The sequence below is a fragment of the Daktulosphaira vitifoliae genome, unplaced genomic scaffold, assembly GCF_025091365.1.
Source record: "Daktulosphaira vitifoliae isolate Bord-2020 unplaced genomic scaffold, ASM2509136v1 Scaffold_3, whole genome shotgun sequence".
In the NCBI taxonomy this organism is placed as follows: domain Eukaryota; kingdom Metazoa; phylum Arthropoda; class Insecta; order Hemiptera; family Phylloxeridae; genus Daktulosphaira; species Daktulosphaira vitifoliae.
Genome location: NW_026099574.1, coordinates 19,935,035 through 19,944,833, shown reverse-complemented (window position 1 = coordinate 19,944,833; position 9,799 = coordinate 19,935,035). Strand labels below are relative to the sequence as shown.

At 24.1% G+C, this 9,799-nt stretch overlaps 1 protein-coding gene across 1 annotated transcript in view; it reads left to right on the top strand.

Annotated features, from left to right (window-relative positions):
• The window catches only part of LOC126902078 (uncharacterized), a 63,781-nt gene that overhangs the window by 16,946 nt on the left and 37,036 nt on the right, over positions 1–9,799 (top strand). Inside the window, exon 3 of the mRNA XM_050679099.1 lies at positions 1,783–1,969. Within this exon, the coding sequence (XP_050535056.1) occupies positions 1,783–1,969 (187 nt within the window). The remainder of the gene's footprint in view (positions 1–1,782; positions 1,970–9,799) is intronic.

Sequence of the window (9,799 nt, the reverse complement as noted above, 5' to 3'; positions counted from 1 at the left end):
TACCATATTGAAAAATATACTATTTTTGTATGATAATTATGGGTTTTGTATTTTATTTTAATAGAAGTTGATGTTGCTTTTGCAATTATCCATCAATTTTTTAAAATTAAACACTATCTACAGATTTGCATCGAAGCGTTTCTTATGATAGTGATTTTAATCACTGTCAGATTAAATCTATACTGGACCCAACTATGCAATGTCTCCACTATGCCGCGACCCCACTGTGCTACCGTTTTTTATTTACATTTACTAATTAACTTGATTTAATATCTGACTTTTAATTTTCGTTATAATGAGTTAACAGTTAATAATAATATGAAGTCCGATAAAATGTTTGAATGAACTGAATTAAGTTGACTGTTTAACGCGATATATCGATGCACGTCGGTTTTTAATCTGCGATAGCAATTAAATTTTCTTAACTTTTTTCGTCTATATATTTATATTAATCTGTATAAAAAAACTTAGGTTTTCTCGTGTCAATATTTGCATTCGTGTCTATTTTCCGTGGATTATTTTAAATAATCTACTTTCTAGTGTTCGTTATTGTGAATTTATATTACGTTGATGGTATAGTACTCAAATACTACAACCAATAGCGTAGGCAGGACTTTTTAAAGGGATTTCTAAAGAGTTTTTTTTGTATTATATAATAGATAGCAAAAAATAAATTATTATATACTTTTACTACCGCCAAAGTATATAATGTTAATAATTATAATTGCCCTAAAGCCTCTTTTGCCTCCCTCTTCCTTTGGGTGTACTAATGACTATAGCATGATTTTATGACTTGTATAGCAATTTTATACGAGTTTTTTATAAATAAACAAGATAACACTATTGTATTTTAAGTACTAATTAGGTATTATACCCTTATAACTTAACAGATAATGATGATACATGAAACAGTCAAACTATGTTTTTCAATGTCAAAAATCTTGTGGAATAGTTACATTATTTATTTTAAAATATGTTTAATTTTAGAATTAAAGATAATATTTATAAAAATATTGTGGTAATATAAAAATGTTGAGCTTTTTATATTTTTTTACTGTTAACGACAATCACTTCAGTATCTATGTATGATAGAAACATAAAAATTACATTTTTTAAATCCTGATAAAATTTAATATAAGTTTAAGATAAAAAAGTTACAAAGAAAAAGTACACTTTCATTTTTGTGAAATGACTGACAAAATCAACTTTGAACACCAGGCATAGTGCCATTGATTTGAAATATAAACCTCAAATTTTGCAAGTTTTTCTTAAATATAACCTATTAAAGTTTAACATGGGGTCTTAAAATAAAATTGGTGAGCAATTATTTACGTAATTATATGATTTTTACTAATTAGAAATTATCTCAAAACTAGAAACAATCTGAACATTTGAAAGCCAGATTCGGAATCATCGACTAAATTTCATTAAAAATCTATTATTATATTGTTTGGCATAAAAAATTGTTGTGTAATGAGATTGTTAAAACTAAGTTTTTATAAATATTTTCTAGAAATGTTTAAATAACAACAATTTTTTTTAAGTTTAAACTGTGTTTTAAAAATTACGTGTAAGCATTTTTAAAAACATATAGGTATTTAGTCTATGTATTTAAACGTGTATTTCTTAGATAAAACTTACCGAGGGGAAAATAATTTTAAAGAAATTAATTAATAATTGTACACAATTTCATGTCTTTATTAATTCGATAATATCGTCCAACAATGATTCGATATAATATTTTTGTATTTAAGTTATTAATGAATGTTTATCTTGTTTTAGGTGCCATCGGGTCAGAGACAACAAAAATGACCTCTTGGGACTCTTATTTAGCGATGGCTACTTTTTTGTCGTCACCGGAAGAGTTTGTGGGATGGTTTGTTGGATTCGTTTCCTTGTTCACCACCAATTTAAATAGACCACTAAGGCTAGCATTAACAGAACCTTGTAACAAATTTGATAAAAAACAGTAAGTATTAACTAGTTACAAATTTTTCTTATACAATAGAATTTATAATATAGCCTAAGGAGTATACATAAGAACGGTTTATCTTTTCAGTAATAAATGTAAATGACAATTATTTAATTTATACAACTTTAACTCTTTAATTAAATAAATTTGTTTAAGTGAATAAATATTTTTTATAATAGGATATAAGTAGTTATATATTTAAGTTTTTATTCTTTTTAATTTAAATTTAAATATTCTTTGAGAATTTTGATCATATTAAAGTACGTTTTTACTATTTAATTTATAAAATAATTTATATTTCTTAAAAAATACTAGAGTAATAAGATAATTATAAAAAACAATTTAAGAAAAAGAACAAAAGAAATGTTTAAATATATCAGTAATGTCAGAAATAATGATAAATAGAGTAAAGTTAATATTTTCTCTTGAGGTCAATCAATAGCAAATCATCCAGACATGGTTTACGACCACCTCCAAAAATCTCGAAATTTGAATTAATTTTCTCTAATCTCTAAAAAAAAAAAATTGTTTTTGTTGGAAACTATAATTTTATGGTGTTCATACATAAAAAAAAAAGTAAAATAATCACCTTTATTCCAAATTAAAATTGCCTATTTAATTTTAATGTCATCAATATCAATCTTGTAGTACGCTTTATTTATCTCATTTTGTCTCTATTTATCTCTCATATTTGTTAATGAAAAAAAATTATTTATTGATTTATATATGACTAATAAAGCTTAAAAAACGACCATTTTTTTTTAATCAACGATTTTGATCCTAACATAAGTCTTTATAGATTATTTTTTCACATTTATTATAAAGTACATACACAATACCTCTATCAAGTTTAAAAAATTCATTTTTATTTTAAATATTTAAGTGAGTCTATAAAAATAAAGAATTATATACCATTCAACTAATAATGATTAATAAATAATTGTTTAATCCCACTCCTTAATCATATATACAACGCAACACAAACAACACTTCAGTAACTACGCTACGCCGTTATATTGTATTAAACTACATTAAACTACATTAATCATAATATGATTTATTATTACAAGTAATGTAACAATATTAAAGTACTTGAAAATAAAATTGTTTTTTTTTTTTAATTTTCTTATTTTATGAAAATAATTAAACGTGATAACTATAATCATATAAATGTTTTATATTCAAGTAATACTTACACAATATTTAATGGATAATATTTAAATAAAATAATGTAAAAATTTTTAAATTAGTAGTACAGGCTCTATTAGTAGAATAGGTGAAATTAATGTTAAACTTTTCATTACATAAAAATTTTTTTTTATATATTTCAATATACTATGTTAGAAACTATTATATCTTGTTTAGGGCTAAAACGATAAATCTAAATAAACTCCAAAGATCAGAATGAACTTGATCCATTAATGTTTATTTATACTAATAAATTTTGAACGTTTATATAAATTTATCAACAATTCTATGTTATTAATTTAAAATTGAAATTTTCATCATACAATTGTTTATGCATTTTTATTTTTATATCTGTTTAATTAGAATTAGTTATAGAAATATTAGTGTTGGAGATAATTGTAAAAAAACTATTTTTTGAATATTAAAAATTGTTACTAAATTTCTATGGGGAAAATAGGAACGAAATCCCAAAAATATAGCGTTAAAAGATTGAAAAATAATTCAACCCAAATATAAAGCCGAATAACTATATTGATATATGATATTTTGAAAAAATAATAATAATTATTGTAGCTAATGTTTTAAAATAAATATAAATATTATATATAGTTTATATTTTGATTATTGTTGACACAAATTAAAATGCAAGACCAATAATACAATAAAAAAAGTGAAAATTAAAATTGTATATAAATTACTCAACTAGCTTAAACTTTGTAAGGCAAGTCGCGTTCCGTGTTGCGCACTCGGTCTTAGAAAATAAATAAATGTAGTTAAGATTTTGTAATAATAATCAATAGCATGTCTTAGTAGGAAAGTAATCTATGAAACCAACACGTTATATCATACTGCATATCAGTAAAAAACACACTAGGAACAACAGTAAAATCATTGTGTTAACACTTTGCTTTGCGTGTTGACGTCATCCATTGATCGGTATAAATGATTTTTATCTTTGACGACAACCGAATGTATTTTGAATGTCGAAGTTTTCAATTCTAAGATTTTGTCTGATAGATAACACTTGGAAAATAGTAATCATTCGGATTTTATGTGTAATTATGAACTATTGTCGATGAACAGCAATGCGACCTTTCTACCGTTTAATTTAATTCTTTGCTATAGACGTTAAACGATTCATTTATACTGATTATTTGCCGTGAGGTCACTAGGATTGACGTAATAAAAATATCGTTGGATTTGTACAAACATTTATGTATTCATTGTGACAAGTACAAACGGTCCACCCGTTAAGATTACCACAGTAGTTAAAGTGACATTGAACATAAAATATTAAGTGTATCCTGTGACTACACGACTACCTGTAGCCGTTGAATATTAAATTTTATATTACTTCACTAACGTCGAATGCCTTGTGAATTTGTGTTCAAAGAATATTCTTGATACGTTTTAATAATGATTTACGAAAAGACATATTTTCTTTAAAAACACTTTCATTATCCCTATAATTTTCAGTGGGTTCATATTACTGTGTTGACAGTATTGTTTTACAATCAAGGCTAAATTGATGTCTTTATGTATGCAATTAAAATAAACGAAAACCCGTTTTCGTTTAAATGATTATTTTCTTTAGATAAAACCTTTCACGCAGAGCGAATACAGTACTCGTACACATTTCTCATCCCTTATAATCTGTATGAGCTCGTACCGAATAAGAAACAATAAAACAACATTTTTTTACTCTTTTCAAACGAATGTGAGTGTCTCATGTAAAAACTCAATCTTGGGAGACTACATATTAAATAACGAACGGCCAATTCGGTCAGGATAATGCGATTTATTACACCGTTTGACTGCAGTTGTTAAGATTTGCAGTCGGTGTAAATTATAGGTTTGCCAATTTAGTGTCGATGGACCGAACTAATGAAATATACGATTTATGTTAAATGTATAAATGTATAATTTACTATATATGCTCGTAAACCTATACATTCTCATAGTCATCAAGTTTATTTTTTTATGAGTTTTCTAGTCTATGAAGTAAATTAACTATACCAAACTAAAGAAATTATCTGAAATTTTAATAACGTTGACATATTCTTTTATTCTACCAACTTGAATATTTTTTAGTGTTACAGATTATTTAAATTGTAATTGATTTGTTCTAATTATGTATTATAATCAATAGTCATTTTTCTTACTTACCAAATTTGTCTTTTACACGCAAAATTAGAACAACAGTTTGTTATTTTGTTTTTATATTATAACTTTATTTTAAATATTGGCTCGATGCGAAGCTAAGAAGGTATTATTATTGAGAAGGTAATTTACTATGTTTTTTTTATTTTTTATGTATATATTTTTTTTGTCTGTTACCACTCATTCTCATCTCTCACTGGACCGATTTTGATGATTAATACGTCAAAATAACCTAATTTTAATTTAGTTGAACTAATAATCATCGAATATTGGAAAAATCCCTTAATTTAAAAAAATTTAGAGAAATATCTATTGTAAAAATAGCAGCTTCAAAAAAACATTTCTTTAAATAAATATATCAACACATAATAAGAATATAGAATTTGTTTTTATACTAAATTTCACAGTAAAATCATATCACTAAAATGAAATATTTTTTAATCAGCATAGACCAAAATATACTTTACTAACCATGTTTTTACGCTGATTTCAAATCTGTAATTACATTTTTTCTATCGCCTCTTTTTTGAGATTATTAATAATTTATAAAAACAAGTATTTACATTTAAAAATTGTTTTTTACTATATTAAAAATAATCGTGTAAAATTTCGATTAATCATGTCATGTTAAATCTAATTTGTTGGTTCTTTAGTGTTGATTTTCATGAACGCTTATAATTTAAAAATGTTGAACTTTTAACCTTCTTTTGGTTCATTTTAAGAGTTTGAAGTTGATATAATTAAATAGAAAATTTTATGAAGATTTAAAAATGGTTAAAAATAGCCAGGAACTTATATAATTACTATTAATAGTAAATTTATGAAAAAAACCCAAAATTTCGTTAAAGTCATTTATTAAATTTTTTATATTTATATCGTAATAAATCATTTCAACAGAAATACTAATCATTTCTGTGTAACTCGTGATGTTTAAATAGGTGCAATAATTGAAATATTTATAACTACATTCCGTATAGTTATATCCTATAGTTTTTAACTAATTATTAATAATTTCAAAAATTAGTAGTGTTGGAAAAATCTAATTGCAGATTTGAAATCAGCATGAAAAATGGATTTAGAAAATATATTTTTGACACTAATGAAAATTCCTTGTAAACTATTTACTCATAATTAATACAAATAATCTCCTGAAAAGTTTTGTATCTAGCCCTTTAATATTTATTTAGGTTTACCATAGAAGTAACAAATACTCTATAATTTATTTTTAATAACTCCGTAAAAATTATACTACATTGAAATTTCTATAATAGATATTCATTCATATATTATACTTATAAATCATAGAACTACTAATTAGGAATAATGAAAAAGATAGGAGTTGATGTTGCTATCATCTATATTTTTCCCAACAATGCCACATTCATACTGTGACACGACCCCACAGTACTTTCGTTTTTTGTTATGTTTTTCTTTAAAGTAACAAAATCCATAAACGGTTTAAGATAATAAAAAAAATCATTAAATATCTTGTATAACAAATATTTTCTAAACTTAAAGTAAATAAAGTATGGACATCCAAAAATAATACTATATATGTACACAAAATTATTTTAAATACTTAAAACTATAATTAATTATTTTATTTATTCTATTTACTTAAATTTTCTATCATTAATGTAATTGTTTTGAATTTATATTTTTAAAACAATAAATCAAACAGTAAATTTAATTTGTAGAACCATATGGACTTTGATTTATGTTTTAGAAAAGAATTTAATTTATTTATAATTAGGTGAAGAATATACGTTTAACACACATGGATTTCTATCCGTTAATGAAAATAACGCTTTGTGTGTAATATTATTATGACTTCGTTATGAACAATTATTATGATACAGTAGTTTCTCTAAATTCACGACGGAAATGATAAGGACAACGAGCTCATTGCTATCTGTCTACAAATTTTCGTATTCATATGTACACTTCATCATTATTGTTATCATGCATAGTAGAACATTTGATACGAGCCAATTTTTAGTTATTGACTAGATATCTGTTTTATAATTTTATTTAGTAAGTTATAATACGTTAATGTACAATGTACATGTATAATGACATTAATATTGTATTCTACCTTGTCTATTCAGTATATTCATTATTTCGTATTTTCTTAATGTATGTTCTGATATGAAAATAATTTTTGTATGTTTGTATTTCACGTTAATTAATTTTTGTTTTTGCCGTTAAATAAGCTAACTTGGAACGGATTCACTTGAAGCAGTTAAATATTTCACACTTCATCACAATATTTTTGTGAACATATGTTTTGTGTTTTTAACAATACGTATAAATATTTTCTAGTGATATACATTGATATGAATAAAATGATAATAGACATTTGACTGCCCCAAGTTGGCTAATTTTACGGTATACCAAAATTCAATATCATGAATTTCTATAGTTTCATCATAAATATGTTATAATACAGTCTGTGTCAATTGGTAAAATCATTTAGAAGCCACACAAATGTAAAAACAACATAATGGAAGCCATAGAAAAACATAAACTTTAAACAGCTATAAAAATGAGAAAAAAATTTAAATTCAAAATCCAGACAAATTTAAAAAATTAAAATCTAATGAAGACATATATATACACAAAATTTAAGAAACCTTAGAAAAGCCCAAATTTATGAAGCCATAAAAATGCACAAAATATTTTAAAACTATAAAAATTCGAAATATTAAGAAGCCATAGAAATGCAAAACGTTATGAAGCCATAGAAATGCTAACGTTATGAAGTCATAGAAATGAAGAAGCCACAGAAATGCACTAAATATTCGAAGCCATAGAAATTTTCATAGAAATGAAAAAAATAAAAATGTATGGCTTCTTTATTTTTTAAATGTACAAAATTTAAGAAACCTTAGAAATACCCAAATTTATGAAGCCATAAAAATGCACAAAATATTTTAAAACTATAAAAATTCGAAATATTAAGAAGTCATAGAAATGCAAATGTTATGAAGCCATAGAAATGAAAAAAATAAGAAAGTATGGCTTCTTTATTTTTTAAATGTACAAAATGTAAGAATTCTTTAAAATATTAAAACAGAAACTTTATATAGTCGTATTAATCATAGACATATTGATTAATATACCAGTAATTAATTATAATACTATAAGATTATATGACTTAAATATTTGAATTTCGGTTAAAAATGTTGAATGTTTTATCATATTTTTATAATCTTATCTGAAGTACTTAAAGTTAGATGTAAATATTATCATATTGGTCTCAAATATTACAAAGATCATTTTTATACTATTTATATTATAAAATGAACTAGAACTCGTAGTAATTGAAAATTTGTAAAATATCTAGCGATTTAATTTACAAATTTTCACGGTCTGATCAATAAGTGAATTTGTCAAAAAATCTGTTAGGTAGTCCATAAAACTTTTCTTTAATATGTTTATTTATTTCTTTATAAAAATTGCGAGAATACATTAAAATAATACTGATTTAATAATTCTAAAAAATTCTTTATTTAAATAAAAAAAAGCCAGTACAGGGGGGTCGCGGCACAGTGGTGACGTGGGATAGTTGGATCAAGTATAATGATATCTGACAGTGATTAAAATTACTATAAAAAAAAAAAACGCTTCGTTGCAAATCTTTAGATAGTGTTTAATTTTAAAAAATTGGTGGATTATTCCAAAACTTACATGATCTGCTAGTTCCTTATAAATATCCTGATTAAGATAAAGTATGTCGAATGAAAAAGGGATTATTAAAAAATATTATTTCTCATAATAAAATTGTGTTGATCCATACACTTTTCAATAAGTTATAGCATTATAAAATTAAAAATGTAAAAATAAAATAGAGAATTTTCACACAAAAATAGCATTCGATAGCCATTTTTACCTTGAAGACAAAATAAAGTCCAAAATTTTTTTTATAATATTAAAGTATATTACATAAGCTTTAATTTAAGATATATATAAAAGTGTCAGTCTTTCAGGAACATTTTCAAAAGTTAAGTTGNTATAATATTAAAGTATATTACATAAGCTTTAATTTAAGATATATAAAAAAGTGTCAGTCTTTCAGGAACATTTTCAAAAGTTAAGTTGAAAAAGTTAATTTTTTGTAAAAAAGATGCCATTTTGAAACCCTATCTGTGGGCTGGTAAAGGGTCAAATGTTCACAAAAATATATAAAATGATAGGTTAAGACATCAAACATCTATAAAAAAAAAATTATATTGATTTGTTCATTTTTGAAAATGTTATGGCAGTTTTTAGTAAAAAAAATTGAAAAAATTTCGAAAATTAGCGATTTTTAAATTTGTAATTTTTTTGAAGGTTTCCCCCATTTACGGGGAACGAGTGAAATTTTTTCAATTTTTGAGGGTAATGTCTTCGACTATATACGATTTGTGATCTTTTGACGTATCATTGAAAGAAATTGGTTCGGTGAGAGCTGATAAAAAGTGGCAACAGACACAAAAA